General features: G+C 42.4%; 1 protein-coding gene across 2 annotated transcripts in view; it reads right to left on the bottom strand.

Annotated features, from left to right (window-relative positions):
* Nucleotides 1–1190: 1190 nt before the first annotated feature.
* Nucleotides 1191–20272, bottom strand: part of LOC140462818 (14-3-3 protein zeta-like) — a 34005-nt gene continuing 14923 nt past the window's right edge. For both annotated transcript variants that reach the window (XM_072556153.1, XM_072556152.1), the window contains exons 3-6: nucleotides 14364–14487; nucleotides 10735–10898; nucleotides 7235–7330; nucleotides 1191–3298 (exon numbers count right to left, since the gene is read on the bottom strand). In XM_072556153.1, the coding sequence (XP_072412254.1) occupies nucleotides 3242–3298; nucleotides 7235–7330; nucleotides 10735–10898; nucleotides 14364–14487 (441 nt within the window). In that variant the 3' untranslated portion in view covers nucleotides 1191–3241. The remainder of the gene's footprint in view (nucleotides 3299–7234; nucleotides 7331–10734; nucleotides 10899–14363; nucleotides 14488–20272) is intronic.

Below are 20272 nucleotides of genomic sequence, written 5' to 3'. Positions count from 1 at the left end.
TGCAGCAATTGAATCCACACTGTTGGCAACATGCTGTCTCACAAAGCAGCCAACTGAGATAACTAGCCCGACCCTGCACAAAAACACCCAGTTCCCCTTGTGCTGCACTTTCTTGGGAGTCTCTATTTAAATTAGAGTCTACCTTTTGATTATTTCTAACGAAGGTGCATGACCTCACATATTCCTATATTAAAGTCTATCTTCTATGTTTTTTTCCTACTCCCAACCTATCTTTACCCTCTTGAAGCTTCCTTACATTCTCATCATATGCTCACCATCAGTAGCAGATATGGAAATGTTGGACTCTGGCCCAACCTCACAGTCATTAAATACAATGAGTAATAAACTGACCCCCAACGACAGATTCTTGTGGCACTCCACTCCATGTCTGTCCAAACGGAAAAACATTCAATGAATCAGACTCTCTTTGGTGTTAATCAATTCAAGCTAAAATATTACCCCAAATCCTGTGAGCTCCTATGTTGTACAAAAGCTATTTAGGAGAAAGCTTATTGAATGCTGTTTGAAAGGTTGCATTGAGGTAGAGCAGGCTTGACAGCTGAATGGTTTACTCCTCCCCTTATGTTCCGAAGAGGATTCAGCTTACCACGCCTGTGCCAAGCTCTCTGAAAGAGCAACTCAGCCAGTCACCATAACCCTGCAAATGTTCATACTTTTTAAAAAGATACAACCCCCTTGTAAATGTTAATGCTTCCATACCTTCCACCCCCAATATTTTGGGGATTGCATTCCAGATGGCTTGTTGCATCTCCCCTCTGGCTCTTAAACCAATCATCTTAAACACATATTTTCTAGATACTTTCCCAGTTCTTAGTGGAAGTGGTTTCTTTCCATTATCTTGCACAAAACTTTTCATAATTTCAAACACAGCTATTAAATCTCTCCTTAACCACCAACATTTGAAAAAGACAATTTCTCCAGTCCCCACTCTTGGCATTATTGTAATAAATCTTTTCTGCAGCTTCACTAAGGTTTATTTATTTATTTTTTATTATTATGTACAAAAGAGACAAAACAGAATTATTCCCCCATGGTTGCAATGAACAACATTAACTTCCTCAATGAGACAACACAAATTACTCATTTGAACCTTTATTTCCTTATTGAGCTGTTGTGTAGATGTTCTGAATTTATTTTTCCCCACAGTTCACTTAAAAGGCTTACACAAATTTACTCGTACATCAAAAAAAGTTTTTAATATGTTTTGCACTACTGTTACACAATCACGTGAACGCTACAACCGTCACAGAAGCGAATGGAGGCAGCATACTGATCAGTAAAACAAAGCAAGAAAGCAGATAGTAGAAATATTGATCAGACTGAAGGGTCTGCTCTGTACTCAGTATCAGAGGGCACCTAGAGTTCAATAGCATGTTTGTTCAATCAGAAGTGATTTCAGTTGATCATTTCAGTGCACAGTATGTTTTTCAGAGGATGACAAACAAACGTTGCACATAATGGAATGTAATAAACAAAACACAATAGGAAACACATTAGGATACTGAATGTTTGCCCATTTCCATCCAAGAACCTTTACTGCACCACCCCCAAAGATACTGCCAGCCTTTTCCATGCAGCATATGTTAGCAGCCATGATTTCGGAGAACTAACAGACCACTCAATCCACCTGGATAACCCAGTGGGCTACACTGATAGACTGTGCAGCTTATTGGCTGAGAGTGAGCTCATCTTTTACTTACTGGGATAGACCAAGTCAATTAAAAGTTACACTGATTTTGCCAAAATTCATACTTAGACGCAGTATTTTAAATAGGCTGACACAGGATGTGATTAATTCAGATTACATCAATACAAATCTGCACACATTTCCACACATGGTTCTAACTTTGGGAAAAATGTTTAAAAGTACAATTCAGGAAGCCAACAGGAATCACTAGCTGCAGATTTCCCCCCCACTCACCCAAAACAAACCATGGTCTCAAGAGCAGAAAGTTACAGGGAAAGGCCTAGGTTTGAGAGACAAATCTGAAGGAACGTAACAGCTTAGTATCAAAATACCAAAAATACATTCATATCTTGGTTAGGATTAAAGCAAAATTGGGGAGGTGGAGTTGCTGAAGGTGCCAGTTAGTACACCACGTGATTGAGCTTTGTGCAAGTACAAAAAGAGAAATACCAGACGTTGGCTGCATGTGAATGCAAGAAAGGGAATAGCAGCAAAATTGCTGTAATGGTGCAGGGGAATGGGAAGGGGAGCAGAGAGGGACAATGAGGAACTCAGAGTAGGGTGAGACAACAAAGCTAATCAATGATCAGAGTCAGAGTATCTCCAAAACACCAAGAACAGAACAAACAAGACAGAACTTAAAGTAGTCAGATCAATTGCAGGGACTTGTGGAGAGGAGGAATTGGATGGGAGAGGGGAGAGGAGCCTAGTTTGAGTGAACTTCAACACATGCAGGTCAACCAGAAGCAAAATCAGCACCTGATTGTGCAAAAAGTGGCCCCCAGAGTTAAGAATGCCTGGAATGATGAAAGCTATCACTATTTTCTTCCCTATAAATTTCCATGATGACTGAAGAACCTCACTGCTACTGAAAGTTGGGATACCCATCCAGACACACTAGCAATTATTGCCTCTGCACCTGCCTGAGTGTGTGCTCATTGAACAGGGCAGGAGGATGCAGAGGATGGTGCTTGTAAGAGAGAGTGAGTGTGTGTGCGTGTACACTTGGGCAGGAGTGAGGATTGTAAACCTGAGCTCTATTTAGAAAAGCAAACTCACAAAGTAGGAACCATTCAGTAAACAAACACTCTGCCTTCCAGGGTTGATTACATTAACATGCAGCAAGCCGCTCACCAAGCAGTGCCTGTGGAATACAATTCTTGCTCATTCCTCTCTTCCTGCCCTTACCTTCCTCCAATAAAATCACAGGCACCTGAAGAAATTCCAACCCAACAGCCAGAAGGTTTCACACCAAGATATCCAGCCAGATAAAGCTAACCATTAAAAGCAGAGTAGCTCACAGTTACCCCTGGTGTTAGACTGCCCCCAGCCCCATGTGTTTTCTCAGTGCATCAGAATGCAGCATGGCTGTGTGAAACTCGTGCAGCTCAAGGAAATGGTATGCATTGCCTTTTCAAAGAAAAAAAGATCAGAGGGGTAAAAGAAAAGGGATAAGGGACTGGTGGGATAGTTTTGCCAGACAGGAGCAGGTGAGAGTAAATCAGTGAGTAAGTTGGAAGTGTAACAAATGTTTTAGCTCTGCCCATCACTAGGTTCCTGATCTTCACCCTGGTTGTCTGATGTCCACAACTGTAAAATAAGAGACAAAAAGAAACTATATTAAAGACAAAATCAATCGAATAACCATACATTGGTAGGAACAAACAAAATGTGCTTGTGCACTTAAGACCATTACAGTAAGCTTCAAGTACAGCGATGGGTAGATCCAGTGAGGAACAGAAAAAAAAATAGGATATTACTTTCGTGGATTAGGAGTTAGAGATTAGCTATTGCTCAAACATTTGTTAAACACAACAATTCAATTTCAACTCCCTGTTCTTTTATAATCATAAATAATCATTTCATTTGAGTTCACGTCTTCTTTTGTAAAGATAAGTTTCCTGCTTTGAACTGGTATTGCTCATATGGAGTTTCTTGTCATTTCCATTCACCTTAAGTCAGATACTTTCTGAACTCCACGCCAGTGAATAAAAACCAACATTTTTAAAGTGGCTCGTCTCACTGTCCCTCTATCCCACCTGCTGTTCTGGTGGCATTCCTCAACCTCACAGTTAGCATACACTCCCTCAAGTACTGTGAATTATTAGCCAAGAAACACAACTTCTACACCAGTGTAACATTTAATATACTGAGTACTGGAAGAAGCCTATCTGGGCTAGACACAGAGTCATGCAGTACAGAAGAGGACCTTCAGTCCATTGAGCCTGCACTAACAAATACTACTAAATTTACACTAATCCCACTTTCCTGAACTGGTATGACATTTGTGTGCTATGACATTTCTGTGCTATGACATTTCAAGTGCTCATCCAAGTACTTCTTAAAAAGGTTGAGAAGTTTCCTGCCTCAATTCCTCTCCCAGAGATAGTGCATTCGAGAATCCAATCACCCTCTGGTGGGAAAAACCTTCCCCAAACCCCCCTAAACCTCTGCCTTTCACCTTAATGTTATGCCTTGTTGGATATTTTCTAATCAACCAGTTCAGTTTTGCAACAAATGGGACTAGAACCCAGGTCTCCTGGTTCATAGGTAGGGATCACCGTGCTACAGAGCCTTCATTCACAGCAGAGTGGGAGCCTGATTGAAGTGTACAATATTGAGGGGCATGGACGAGGTGAATAGAAAGCAGTTGTTCTCCTTAGTTGAAGCATCAACAACTGCTTGCTATTCATCTTGTCCATGCCTCTCAATCTTGTACACCTTCAATCAGGTCCCCACTCTGCCCTAAAGAAGGAACCTGAACTTATCTTGGTGGATAAAATGCTCCATCCTGGTGAATCTCCTCTGTACTCACTCCAGTGTAATCTCATCCTTCCTATAGTGCAGTGACCAGAAGTACACCCTATACTTCTATCGTGGCCTAGGTCTTGTACAGCTCCAATATAACCTCCCTGGTCTTACAATCTATGCTATGACTGATAAAAAGCATATGCCTTAACTAACCGAATACACTGCCCTGCTGTCTGACAGAAGGACCCCAAGATCCGTCTGCTCCTGACCTTACTAGTGTCCTGACATTAAAGTAATCCCTTGAGTTGTTACTTCTTCCAAGTGTAGGACACTTTTCAGAGTTAAATTCTATCTACCGCTGACCTGCTCACCAGACCAATTGTCTATATCCCCCTTTAAACTAAAGACCTTTTTCCTCACCTGTCAACCATTGGCCAACTTTTCTGTCAGTCACAAACTTACTCATTATTTACCCAAAATGTTCTTCTATAATGTTTATGTATAATACGAACAATAAGGGACCCAGCACTGATCCCCATGGTGCACCGGTAGTCACTGGGTTCCAGTCACACAATCATAGAACTGTGTAGCACAGGAATGGGCCCTTGGGCCCACTATGTATTGCTGAACATGATGCCAAATTAAACTAACCTATTCTGCCTGCCCTTGGTCCATTCCTTGTATATTCATGTGCTTATCTACAAGTCCCTTAAACACCCCTATTCTATCTGCTTTCACCACCATCCCTGGCAGCACATTCCAAACTCCTACCACTCTTAGAAAAAAACTTGCCCCTCATGTATCCTTTGAACTTTCCCCATGTTGCTTTGAATGGATGCCCCCTAGTATTAGACATTTCAACCTAGGACTTAACAGTCAGAATCCTTTTCCCCCAATCTATGCAACTTAATAGAAGTCTATAAAATTAAGTCTCTCCTCAGCTTCTGCCATTCCAGAGAAAACAGCATGAGTTTTTCTAATCTCTCCTTATGGCTCAGATTATTAGCACACTTTGTCTCCTGACACTAAGCCAACTTCCCAAGTTACCCTGAATTCCATGAGTTTTCACTTGCTTTATCAGTCACTCACATGAAATCTGATCAAACCAAGGCATTGCTGAAATCCATAGTAAATGATATCTATTGCACTACACTAGTGATTACCCTCTCAAAAAATTCAAACATCTGAGGCACGACTTACCTCTGACAAAGCCATATCAAAGCCTGCACCTCCAAGGTTACAGTAATTCTCTCCTTTAGATGTTTCTCCAACAGTTCCTCTACCACATATGCGAGTGTCACCATTCTGAGTTTCCCTGGTTTATCTCCACCACCCTTCTTACAAAGTGGAACCACATTAGCAGTCCTCCAGTCCACTGGCACCTCCTTTGTGGTCCTTCCTTGTCTTCTATTGAAGCTTGGGATACAACTCACCCAGATCTGGGGAACTATTTGCTTTTAAAACTTCCATTCCCTCCTTTCTCCCCATGACAAACTGCTCAGGAACTTCATTGCGTCCTCCCAATTTCAGTACCTACATACTCTTTCTCCTGACTAAGATAAGCGTGAAGTACTCATTTAACACTCCACCAAGATCCTCCAGCTTCAGGCACAGATTGCTCCCTTGGTTCCTAACAGAGCCCTTTCCCTGGTTATCCTGTTCCTTTTGATATACTTTCAAAATTGAGACTTAGACACTTTTTGCTTTTAAATTTTAAATCACTCACCATCTCTTGCTGCCCACTGTATCCCTATGTTTGTCTTTTGCCTATTCATGGCAGATTGACATCTCTCAGGTAAGCAGTACAAGTGACAGCAAATGGATGTTAATGTGGTGTGGTATGAGATTATATACTTCAGATGTAACTGCAATCTATGTAGGGAGGGTGAAGGAGTCTCAATGAACAAAAGCCAACTTATAGTAGGTGGTCATAAGTAGTTCAGAGTGTAAAGTGAGAAGGGTCTGCTGTCAATTTAACACCTTCCGTACACAGTAGGTGATAATTTCAGATTATCACCTTCATTCCATTTTTGTGTACAGCATCTATTGGTAGAATCATAGCATCCCTACAGTGCAGAAAGAGGTCACTTGACCCATTCAGTCAGCACCAACCCTCTGAACAGCATCCCATGCTGACCCCTGCCCTATCCCTGCATTCACCATGCACTAAACCACCCACCCTACACATCCTTGACTGTATGGACAATTTAACATGGCCAATCCACCTAATCTGTGTATCTTTTGACTAAGATGAAACCAGAACATCCAGAGGAAATACATGCAAACACGGCGAGAACATACAAAATCCACACAGTCACCCAGGGTTGGAATTAAATCCGGGTCCCTGGAGCGGAGAGGCACCAGTGCTAACCACTGAGCCACCGTGCCGCTAGTGATTCTGCAGTGGTCATTTACACTTCTCAATCCACTTTTGGTCCTATTACCACTCCCTTTTTGTCACTTAAACTCTTCCTGCTTCCACCCCAAGCTTTTCTTTTGCTTTTTCTTCCCCGCCCACACCCCTTACCTTGCCTCAGTACTTGCTTAAAAATTGTTAAATCATTAAGTTTTTCTGGATTTTTTAAAAGGAAACAGAACTGCTTTAAAGCACAGAAAACATGAAAACGTAAACCAATTTACCTCACGTTGCCAGTGTTTCATTCTCAAACTGAAAGCTTTAGAAACAGAATACAAATAACGTACAGAGGGCAATCTCACTTCAAGTAAATTGTCTGCAATTTAATCTCTGGGAGTTTATCCCCCGGTCATACGTACAGTTAAATTGTCCCGAAGTAACTGCATAATCAAGGTGCTGTCTTTGTACGAATCATCAGCCAACTTGTCCAGCTCTGCAATTGCATCATCGAATGCCTGCAAACACAAAGCAAGGGGAGATTCGTTATCATTGCACTGTGGGAGTACAGAGCAACCTGCAGTCAGCCAATTGCAACAGCTATTGAGGAAGCTGCCTGGAAAGTCAGCTGCTGAATGCAAATTTTAGTTGAACTATGTCCTTGGGGGAAAAAAAATCACCACACAACATGGGGAAAAAAATACAGTTGAGCTGTGAGGAGAGGTTGAGTGGAATGGGGCTGTTTTCCCTGGAGCGTCAGAGGCTGAGGGGTGACCTTGTGGAGGTTTATAAAATCATGAAGGATGTGGATAGGATAAATATATAAGGTCTTTTCCCTAGGGTGGGGGAATCCAGAACTAGACTGCATAGGTTTAGGATGAGAGGGGAAAATATATAAAAGAGACCTGGGGGACAACATTTTCATGCAGAGGGTGGTTCGTGTATAGAATGAGCTGCCAGAGGAAGTGGTGGAGGCTAGTACGATTGCAACATGTAAAAGGCAACATGCAACATGGGTATATGAATAGGAAGGGTTTGGAGGGATATGGGCCAGGTACTGGCAGATGGGACTAGATTGGGTTGGGACTGGCCAGAACCAATAGATAGTTGCTTGAATTAAAGATGGTGCAGACCCAGGGGGAAAAAAAAGAGACAGCGGGAGGGAGCTGGTTTGAAGGGTGAGCGAATGAGGTATCAAGTCCTGTGGGAGAGCAAGACTGGAATATCGCATGATATGGACAGAGGGAGGAGGTAGTGAGGGCTCGGAGATGTTCTATGCTCGTGTAGACAGTGAAGGCAAAGTCAGAGGAACTGGTATACTGTAACTCAGATCAGAGAGAGTGTGGCGAAGAGAGTGGGCAGAGAGCTGAGAATACTGACTGGTACTGGTCCTGAGGTAGCAATGCCATTCCATACCAGGCATTATTTCAGATCCAAACTTGTACTGGCAACTGTGAAGGAGGTAACAGGTGCATACGAAGAGAGAGATCACCAGTGGGAAAAGCTGTATGCAGATGCAGTGACAAGGGGGCATTTATAAAAAAAACATTCATGGGACGTGGGTGTCACTGACTATGCCAGCATTTATTTTCCATCCCCAACCACCCTGAAGACAGTGAAGTCACATGGATCTAGAGCTACATGCAGATCAGACAAGGTCAGCTCTAAGGAATGGTCATTCAACCTGAAATAACTGATTTCTTGCCAAAGATGCTGCCAGACTAGCTGAGCTTTTCCAGTGACTTCATTTTTTGTTTTGGATAAGGACAGCAGTCCCCTTCCCTGAAAAGATGTCATTGAACCACATGGGTTTTTCTGACAATCATTAGACCCTTAATTCCAGATTTTTATTGAATTTAAATTCCTCCATCTGCTATTGTAGGATTTAAACCTGGTCCCTAAACATTTCCCAAGTTTATGGATGAATAGGTAGCTCAGTGGTTAGCATGTTGCATCACAGCGCCAGGGACTCAAGTTCAATTCCAACCTTGGGTGACTGATTTTTACTTCAAATACCACATAGACAGTCTCTCAGTGTCTGCGTCAGGGTTTCCTCCGGGTATGCCTGTTTCCTTCCACAATCCAAAGATGTGCAGGTTAGGGTGAATTAGCCATGCTAAATCGCCCATAGTGTTCAGGGATGTGTAGGCTAGGTGCATTAGTAAGTGGTAAAGGTAGAGAAATAGGGAAGGGGAACGAGTCTGGGTGGGTTACTCTTTGGAGGGTTGGTGTAGACTTTTGACCAAATGGCCTGTTTCCACATTGTTGGGATTCTATGAATAGTTTAGTGATAATACCATTAGGCCATCACTAGCCCTTTTGCATATGCAATAATGATCAGCTCACAAATTTCCATGGTTACTTTTAATGTGTCAGTAACCATTTAGCACTTTGTAGTGTGTCTGCTCCAACTGGAACAATTTGCCTACTTGTTCTCACCCCAACCTTGCATAAAGCAAGTTCGTTAAGAGTGCTTTCTCTCTGCCAGACACTACCAGTTAAGAACCTAAATTTAGAATTCTTCAATTTGGACAAACAGTATTTTAGATTCCTCAGGCAGAAATGAAAGTACAAATGCAACATAGTTCCCCTTAGGTCAACCCTAACCACTTGTTGTGATTTTTAAACCAACCTGAGAACAGGAATACAAACCTATAGCCTGTTGTATTCTTGCCGAGGAAACAATACAGCACCTGCTGGATTCAGCTGACACCGTGCTTTCAGATCAGCTGGTTTTGGGTTCAAACACCAATTCTAAATTAAGTGTGAAGACTAAAGTCATTCTGAAAGAAAGCATTAGGGCAATGCTGCATTGTCAGTGCTCCCCATTGCTGGAAGGTTAAAGATGCCACATCACTGTTGGCTGAGCAGACTGATCACCATATTCAAAACAGTAAAACTGGTTGTTCAGCTTTGTGCTGCTGGGATCCTGGTTTGCATACAATGGCTGGGTTCAGCTGCACAACAGTCACAATCCTTCGTTTAAGAATAATTTACTACCTTCACAAATGCAAAGTCATCCCAAACTTGACGTCCTCTGTGTACTCTCAACAGGTCCTGATCTCCAACCTTGCTCCATCATTCCTGGTTAAGTAATGTCTTGATTTTAAAATTCGCAGTTTTATTTCTGGTTTCCTCCACAGGCAAACTTACCAAACCCTTCAACTTTTGGCGAAGAGTGCAAATATTGGGTAAAGTTTTTACATGGCTCTGGTGCTCTCACAATTGACTAACCTACCACCAAGTTTAATGAGGTGACTCCAACTTGGATGGCACAATGGTTTGGTCTTAACTGCAGTATTGTGTCAGATCAGAGTGCCACGCTTTAGGAAAAATGTGAAAGCATCAGAGAGAGTACAGTTCCATTCAAGAGAATGATAAGGAATAAAGAACTTCAGTTGTGCAGATTAGTTAGAGAAGTTGGGAGGTTTTCCTTGAAGACTTGATTTTGGTAGAAGTTTAAGGTGTTCAAAATTCTGAATACAGACTAGACAGGGAGGAAAATCTTCATGCAGTGAGTGCACAGAACCCAGAATGTAATGCTTGTCAATGTGGTGCAGGCAGCTTCATTCAAGACACAAGGAAGAATTAGAGATCATCTGAAAAAGGGAAGACTGTGAAGAGCTCCATGGAATGGATTGGGAAGTGGCACTGGGTGATCGTTTCCTACCAATAACCAGACCAGACAACTGGCCAACAGCCTTCTCCTGCTATTAGGAATAGGTCTAATCGAGAGAGAAATGTGCAACAGGACCAGAGAGGGGCTGAGGTTTATTTTTTGTACAGGATAGTGGGGTATAGTGAAGAGAAGAGCCTTGGTTGAACGAATCCATGACACATTAATTGTGAGAAGAGTTCTGATGACAGCTAGGAGGCAGTGGTGCGATATCACACCTTAAATAATTCCTGAGTATTCACTTACTGATTTAGCCAGATTGCACGCCTTCTCAGGATCATTCAGGATCTCATAATAGAACACGGAGAAGTTGAGAGCCAGGCCAAGTCGGATGGGATGTGTCGGCTCCATTTTTGTCACACACATATCAAATGCCTCCTGATAGGCCGCCTGCGAGTTTGCCACCGTGGCTTTGAGAAGGAGAAGAAATTATTGCTGAAGTAGAGACTTAAACACATGCACACAGGTCAGAAATTACCCACGCATTACAACTGCCTATTACAAACAGACGTCTCTTCAACACTGCATGTTCACTGACCTCAACTGGTCTATCATAGAGTTTATGCATCATATCCCATTTTATTCCATTCTGTCAGCATGCATTTCGACTTGTTTCTCCTTCACCTGTCTACTTAAATCTCATATCCATTCTATTCACCCCAACTATTCGATGGCGCGTCAATCCTCTTCTGACTCCTCAAAAGCCTGCCCACCATCTACACGGCACAAGTCAGGAGTGTGATAGAATACTCTCCACTTTCCTGGATGAGTGCAGCTTCAACAACATTCAAGAATCTGGGCATTGCTCAAAACAAAGCAGTCTGCTTGATTGATACCCTATCCACAAATTTTAACATACACTCCCCTCATCACCAATGCATCGCAGCAGCTGCAGCACGTTATAAATAGAGGATATGCTGCAGGAATTCATCAAGGTTTTGTGGAGAGCACCTTCCAAACCTACCACCTCAGTGTCTAGAAGGACAAGAGCAGCAGATGGGAACAATGCTCCCTGCAAGTTTTCCTGCATCACCACTCTGCCTCAGAACTACCTCAGTATCCCTGGGGTATGATCCTGAATTCCTTAATAGCATGGTGGATGCAGCACATCCTGTGTACTGCTGTGGTCAAAATAGCACATTGCCATTAAGGGAAGTTAGAGATGGACAATAAATGCCAGCATAGCCAGTGATGCCCACAGCATATGAATAAATATGCTTTTTAAATAAAAAAATGACAGCGCTCTTTTCTCAGCAACTTGCAACCTTTTGTTAGATTGAAGGGGATTATATAAATGTAAGTTGTTATCATTCAAAAAGACGGCGGTACAGTGGCTCAGTGGTTAGCACTGCTGCCTCACAGCACCAGGGTCCCAGGTTCGATTCCAGCCTCGGGTGACTGTCTGTGTGGAGTTTGCACGTTATCCCCGTGTCTGTGTGGGTTTCCTTCTGATGCTCTGGTTTCCTGACACATTTCAAAGATGTGCAAGTCAGGTCAGGTAAATTGGCCATGCTAAATTGCCCACAGTGTTAGGTCAGAGGGAAATGGGTCTGGGTGGGTTACTCTTCGGCGAGTCGGTGTGGACTTGTTGGGCTGAAGGGCCTGTTTCCACACTGTAGGAAATCTAATAAGTGGATTCAACCTCACTTCTAAGAAATTTATGAGTTTCAATCAAACACTTAGTTGTAAAAAAAAGATTTGAGAAATCAAAACCAAACAGTTGGGGTCCAACGATTATTGGTTGTCTGGATTCTAAAATTTTGATCAGTGTACCAGAGAACTCTGTGGGAAGCTAGAGAAGTGATTGCTGGGCCTCTTGCTGAGATACTTGTATCATCGATAGTTACAGGTGAGGTGCCAGAAGACTGGAGGTTGGCAAACGTGGTGCCACTGTTTAAGATGGGCGGTAAAGACAAGCCAGGGAACTATAGACTGGTGAGCCTGACCTCAGTGGTGGGTAAGTTGTTGGAAGGAATCCTGAGGGATAGGATTTACATGTATTTGGAAAGGTAAGGACTGATTAGGGATAGTCAACATGGCTTTGTGTGTGGGAAATCATGTCTCACAAACTTGATTGAGTTTTTTGAAGAAGTAACAAAGAAGATTGATGAGGGCAGAGCAGTAGATATGATCTATATGGACTTCAGTAAGGCGTTTGACAAGATTCCCCATGGGAGACTGATCAGCAAGGTTAGATGTCATGGAATACAGGGAGAACTAGCCATTTGGATACAGAACTGGCTCAAAGGTAGAAGACAGAGGGTGGTGGTGGAGGGTTGTTTTTCAAACTGGAGGCCTGTGACCAGTGGAGTGCCACAAGGATCGGTGCTGGGCCCTCTACGTTTTGTCATTTACATAAGTGATTTGGATGAGAGCATAAGGGGTACAGTTAGTAAGTTTGCGGATGACACCAAAATTGGAGGTGTACTGGACAGTGAAGAGGGTTACCTCAGATTACAACAGGATCTGGACCTGATAGGCCAATGGGCTGAGAAGTGGCAGATGGAGTTTAATTCGGATAAATGCGAGGTGCTGCATTTTGGGAAAGTAAATCTTAGCAGGACTTATACACTTAATGGTAAGTTCCTAGGGAGTGTTGCTGAACAAAGAGACCTTGGAGTGCAGGTTCATAGCTCCTTGAAAGTGGAGTCGCAGGTAGATAGGATAGTGAAGAAGGCATTTGGTATGCTTTCCTTTATTGGTCAGAGTATTGAGTACAGGAGTTGGGAGGTCATGTTGCGGTTGTACAGGACATTGGTTAGGCCACTGTTGGAATATTGCATGCAATTCTGGTCTCTTTCCTATCGGAAAGATGTTGTGAAACTTGAAAGGGTTCAGAAAAGATTTACAAGGATGTTGCCAGGGTTGGAGGATTTGAGCTACAGGTAGAGGCTGAACAGGTTGGGGCTGTTTTGCCTGGACCGGAGGCTGAGGGGTGACCTAATAGAGGTTTACAAAATTATGAAGGGCATGGATAGGATAAATAGACAAAGTCTTTTCCCTGGGGTGGGGGAGTCCAGAACTAAAGGGCATTGGTTTAGAGTGAGAGGGGAAAGATATAAAAGAGACCTAAGGGGCACCTTTTTCATGCAGAGGGTGGTGCATGTATGGAATGAGCTGCCAGAGGAAGTGGTGGAGGCTGGTACAATTGCAACATTTAAGAGGCATTTGGATGGGTATATGAATAGGAAGGGTTTGGAGGGATATGGGCTGGGTGCTGGCAGGTGGGACTAGATTGGGTTGGGATATCTGGTGAGCACGGACACGTTGGACCGAAGGGTCTGTTTCCATGCTATACATCTCTATGACTCTAAATAATAGCTTCTTCATTGACAGAAAGTAATTCATATGTGAATTCACATAATATGCAAAACAAGAAAAGGGCAATGACAAAATAGAACTACATAAGGATGTCGGTTTGCTCACTGAGCTCGAAGGTTCATTTTCAGGTATTTCGTCACCATACTGAGGTAACATCATCAGTGGAGGTCCAGATGAAGCCTTAGCCCAGGGGCTCACTGAAGAGGACACCTTAGTGGGGTGATGAAACACCTGAAAATGACCCTTCCAACTCAGCGAGCAAACCTACATCTAGAACTCAACCTGAGCTACAAATCTTCTCAAAACATAAATCCTTAAATTACTAAAACCCAGGATTCCTCAAAAATATACAAATATTAACTTTTTCATACATACTTCGACTGCTCTCTCAATTCTTCAGAGATATTTGTAAACTTGCAAATACATATCAATAGTTACTACCATAGATGAAGGATTCAGTGAAATAGTCTGTTTGACTTATAGGTAGACACTGTTGATGAACTATGTTGCAATTGGGAGTTGGCACAAAAAAGCAATTAGATCTCCAAACATACCATTTTTTTCGTCTCCACATGCAACCTCAGAGAGGTATCTGTGATAGTCTCCCTTCATTTTCAGATAGAAGACCTTGCTTGGACATTGGCTGGTTTTGGGAATAAGGAACGTGTTCAGAAGATGCTGAATGAAAAATGAACAAAGACAAAGACATCAGGTACTGAACAAAAAAAAACCACTCATTTGAAGTTAGAAGATACAAGAGCTCCTACAATAATTTTTAAAAATTTTTTTAAAATGTTGAACGACGCTTGTTTGCCTCGAGTTAGCAATTTGATAATCGAGGGTTTAAATACATATACACACATACACACACTTTTTAAACTCGGGGGATGGGAGTGTCACTGGCTAGCCAGTATTTATTGCCTGTCCCTAGTTGCCCCTGAGAAAGGGATGGTGAGGTGTCTTCTTGAAAAGCTGCAGTCCACCTGCTGTGGTTTGACCCACAATGCCATTAGGGAGGGAACTCAGGATTTTGACTCAGTGATAGTGAAGGAACGGCGATATATTTCCAAGTCAGGACAGTGAGTGGCTTGGAGGGGAACTTGAAGGTGGTGGTGGTTTCTATGTATCTGCTGCCTGCGTCATAGAGACGCAGCCCATGGAAACAGGCCTTTCAGTCCAACTTGTCCAAGCCAACCAGATATCCTAAATTAATCTGGTCTGGTCAAGGTGGAAGTTGTTGTGGGTTTGGAAAGTGCTGTCTCAGGATCTTTAGTAAATTTCTGCAGTGCATTTTTCGATAGTATATTGGGTGGCACTACTGCCTCACAACGTCAGGGACGAAGTTTCAATTCCACCCTCAGGCATCTGTCTGCTGAGTTTAATGTTCTCCCTTTGCCTGTCTGGGTTTCCGCCGGGTGTTTCGGTTTTCTCCCACAGTCCAAAGGATGTGCAGGTCAGATGGTAAATTGTCCAGAGTTCAGGAATGTATGGGTTAGGTGCAATCGCCATGGGAAGGGAGGGTTACAGGGAAAGGATAGGGAGATGGATCTGGGTGTGATGCTCTTGAGGGTTGGTGTGGCCTTGTTAGGCTGAATGGCCTGTTTCCATACTGTAGGGATTCTGTGAATCAGCCGGGCTGCTTTGTCCTCAGTGGTGTCAAGCTTCTGGAGTGTTGTTGGAACTGCACTCACCTAGACAAGTGGGGAGTATTCTGACCGGTGTCTTGTAGATGGTAGACAGGTTTTGGGAAGACAAGTGGAGAATTACTTGCTGCAACATGCCTAATTTTTTACCCCTTTATTTTTCAATGGGACTTGGGCATCGCTGGCATGGCCAGTATTTCAAATTTCCCCATTCTTAATGTCCTTGAACAGTGTAGCTTACAAGGCCATTCATTGTTGTCACAGGTCATATGTAGGCAAGGCTAGGTAAGGACAGCAGGTTTTCTTCCTGAAAAGTACGTTAATGAATCAGATACATCTTTTTGACAAGGCTATAATGGTCATGCTTACCATTATCAAGACTAGCTTTTATGCTTTTACAAAGCACCATTTGAGAAAGCTATTCAAATGGATATTGGGTCAACTGTGTGGCATGGAACAGGCAAGGTTGACTGATTGATTAGTGAGCTAGGTGGCCATTATAACAAGTCATTTTTCTGGTATTATTCAAATTTCATTCAATTTACCACTGTGGAATTTCAACTCTCATCCTCTGATCGTCACTTCAGTGCTATCACCACAATGTTAGCTAGTGGTTCCACGGGGGTTGTATAGGAGTGAGAATCTAGTGGTTCAATCAGTTCAAAGCACACTCTCTTATATACCCCAACCTAACTGGAATAAAACCCAACAGGACCAATGAATGAGTCACAGACAGACATGGTGCAGTTTCCCCCAACATTGTAACAGGGAAAGAAAACATGTATTTGTTGTTGCAACAATCTCAGAAATGATCCTACGGGAGTTAGTTCAGAAAAGGTACTTTTTATTTTTATGGTATTAACAGTCATGTGATATGCAATGGAATTCAGCAGTCTTTCTATCAATGAATTTACATCCAAATGAATAAAAGCCCCAACACTGACTTATTCCCTGAACAGGATACATGAACACCAACTAGCCACAAAAAAAAGATATGACCCCTCTCTCACTAGAATCCTCACATACGGATGAGGAAGGTCACCACTTCAACTGGGACAACACATCCATCCTTGGACAAGCCAAACAAAGACATGCATGAGAATTCCTAGAAGCATAGCATTCAAACTGGAACTCCATCAACAAACACATCGAGTTAGACCTCATCGATCACCCCTGAGAAAAGGGGCAAGAAGTGACTTCACCACAGGAAACAACATCACCACAGGAAATGACATCACCAACCCAAAGAAACCCAAACATATAAATAGAAAGCAGGAATTTTTAGCATTGTTTTGCATGAGGTCCACTGAAGATGTTACCTAGTAAGGTAATGAAACATCTGGAAATTAACCTTTCAGCTCAGCGAGCAAACCTCCATCCAATAGTCCCTGAACAGTCAGTAAGATCACATTCTTGTCAGTATGCAACTGCCAACAGAACCAGAAGCTCTAGCTTAACGACCAAGGAATGTCTTCATAACGCAACTAAATAATTACAATATCAACTAATAAATCTTTTCAACATATGCCAATGGCAGGTGGTCAGAATGGTAGTGTTTCTTGGAGTTGTGAGATCTAGACACTAACCACTATCATTGTTCTTGCCTCCAAATGTAACCATTAGTGCATTATTGCCACAACTTGGACTCCTAGTGGGGGGGGGGGGGGGGGGGGGGGGGGCGGGGGGAGAGAGGGGTTAGCTGTATAGCCAGTGATGGGATGGCTAGCATCATGGGGTTTGATCCCGGTTCTATCTGGGATACATTTGGGATCTGTCTCCTTGCCACATCCACAGGGAGGGTAATGGTGCTATGGGTCAGAACTGCCTTCAGGCAGTGAACTGATGAAAATTCCCAATCCCATAACCCATCAGTAAATTAGACTTAGATTTAAAAACTGTAATAAGCAAGATATTTCTCTTGAAGGGTAACCACTGACCCCACCTTTACCTTCTCCAACACCAATGCTCAGAAGCAGCAGTGTGTACCATTTAAGATGCACTGCAGAAATTCACCAAACCTTCCAAACCCACAACCCTTCCAATCTAGAAGGAAAGGGACAGCAGATACATGCTCACAAGTTTCCTTCCATGCCTCTCACCAATATGAATATAACATTTCACTGAGCCAAAAATGCTACAATTCTTCCAAATGGCACAATAGATTAATCTACATCATAAAATCACAGTACAAAAGAGGTAATTCAGCTTATAATTGTACTGCCAAAAAAAATACTACCACCAACATTAACCCACAGTCCTGAAATGTTACAATATTTTAAGTGCTCACTCAAGTACTTTTTACAAGGTTATGAGGTTACTCACCTCAATTGGCCTCTCCAGTAGTATATTCCAGAAGCTCACCACCCTTTGGGTGAAAACAACTTTTCCTCAAATTCACGGTTTTCACTTAAAAGAAGTGTGCCTCCTTGTTTTTGACCCTTCGACCACGAGGAAAAGCTGATTTCTATCTATCCTGTCCATGCCCCTCAATCTTACACATTTTAATAAAGCTCTTCCCTTAACCTTCTCTGCTCCAAAAAGACTATCTGAGCTTATTCAGCCTCTCTTTACAGCTGTTGGGCCTCATTCCAGTCCATCCTTTGAACTGTAGCACTTCAAGAAGGGTAATTCACCACTTTTCAGGCAATTAGGGATAAAACAACAAATGTCGACTTTGGAAACAATGTTAACTTCCTATTATTTCAATCATTTATAGGTAGAAGGCCCTTACTGATCCATGTCAAGACTTCAGATGGTCTTCTTTTGTAAATTGCCTTCCTGCTATTCGTGAAAACATTCCTTGTGCAAATTGGCTGTTGCGTTTTCTGTATGATAAACTGGCTGTGAATTGATTTGGTATCTCAGGATGTTGTAAGGTAGACCACAAAAAGGAAAGTTCTTTCTTTAACTATTACATTATAAATTATTTTGCATGCATTTTCTGTAACTGCTCCATTACAATGCAAGCTGCATTTTAAAAGACTGGTTAAAAAATTACCTAACCATCAACTACAATCCATTCAGGGTTTGGGTGATTAATGGTAATGCACTATAGTATGTTAGGGCTGACGTTACTTAATGAGAACCTCTCAGAATACGAAAGGGTAATACTAAAATAGCGAACTGTGCTTTATGGGAGAATTATTAGACAAAGATGACAGCAGTCTACGTAATATTAGGACAGGTGACTAAAAGCTTGATTAAAAGCAGCACATTTTAAGAACAGAATAAAGGGTTAGAAAAAGAGGAGTGGAGAGAGGTTTTGAACATAATAAAAGCATTACAGGACTATTCAGCCCTTCATTCTTGTAGAGAGAGGAGGAAAACTTCTTCAAGGCAGGCAACCTTGCAAGAGGATTTGCAGTAGGGTTAAAATCAACGAGGTAAAAACAATGACTGCAGATGCTGGAAACCAGATTCTGGATTAGAGTGGTGCTGGAAAAGCACAGCAGTTCAGACAGCATCCGAGGAGCAGGAAAAATCGACATTTCGGGCAAAAGCCCTTCAGGGCTTTTGCCCGAAATGTCGATTTTTCCTGCTCCTCGGATGCTGTCTGAACTGCTGTGCTTTTCCAGCACCACTCTAATCCAGAATCCCTATTCAGCCTTTCATGCCTACTGTGAATCAATAAGATAATGGGTGATCTGTCCAAGCCTTCGTCCCTCTTTTGTGCAAGCTCCCACAGATTTTTGAAATGTTGAGGACTCTCAACATTCAGGTACATTACTCTCTTGCCCCTCCTCTATGTCACTAATATAGATAGTATATAACTGACAGCCTGGACTGATCCTTGTGACATTGTGTTGGTTGTGTCTTTCCAACTTGAAAATGACCCATTAATCCCAACTGTGTTAACCTATCCTTAAATCCTTGATAATACATCACCTGAATATTGTTACCTCTTATCTTGGGCAATATGACTCTATGACTCTATAATCTTCAGTGGCAACAAATTAAATATCTTTTGGAAATCCAAAAAAAACTACATCTGTTTTCCTTTATCAACTCACTTGTTACATCGTCAAAGAACTTTGGCAAATCTGTCAATTATGATTTCCTGTTCACAAAACTATGTTTTTCTCTTGATTGTGTTAAGCTTCTCGAAGTGTCCTGCTGTTTATTCTTTTAATGGCATCTAGTTTTTTCCCCAATGACCGATGTTAAGCTACCTGGTCTAATTTCCAGTTTTTAGTCTCTGTCCACCCCAACAGGAGCATCTCATCAGTGGTTTCAAGTCTGCTAGACCTCTCTGGACACCGTGGAGTACTGCAGTAATTTGATCAATAACTGCACCATCTCTGCAGCCACTGGTTTTAAAATCCTGGGATGCAGACCATAAGACCATAAGACATAGGAGTGGAAGTAAGGCCATTCGGCCCATCGAGTCCACTCCGCCATTCAATCATGGCTGATGAGCATTTCAGCTCCATTTACCAGCATTCTCCCCGTAGCCCTTAATTCCTCTAGACAACAAGAACCTATCAATCTCGGCCTTGAAGACATTTAGCGTCCCGGCTTCCACTGCACTCCGTGGCAATGAATTCCACAGGCCCACCACTCTCTGGCTGAAGAAATGTCTCTGCATTTCTGTTCTGAAATGACCCCCTCTAATTCTAAGGCTGTGTCCACGGGTCCTAGTCTCCTCGCCTAACAGAAACAATTTCCTAGCATCCACCTTTTCAAAGCCATGTATTATTTTGTACGTCTCTATTAGATCTCCCCTTAATCTTCTAAACTCCAACGAATACAATCCCAGTATCCTCAGCTGTTCCTCATATGCTAGACCTGTCATTCCAGGGATCATCCGTGTGAATCTCCGC

This window comes from Chiloscyllium punctatum, chromosome 37 (assembly GCF_047496795.1).
Source record: "Chiloscyllium punctatum isolate Juve2018m chromosome 37, sChiPun1.3, whole genome shotgun sequence".
In the NCBI taxonomy this organism is placed as follows: Eukaryota; Metazoa; Chordata; class Chondrichthyes; order Orectolobiformes; family Hemiscylliidae; genus Chiloscyllium; species Chiloscyllium punctatum.
Note: the sequence above shows the minus strand (reverse complement) of the source record. Positions and strands in the feature narration are given on the sequence as shown.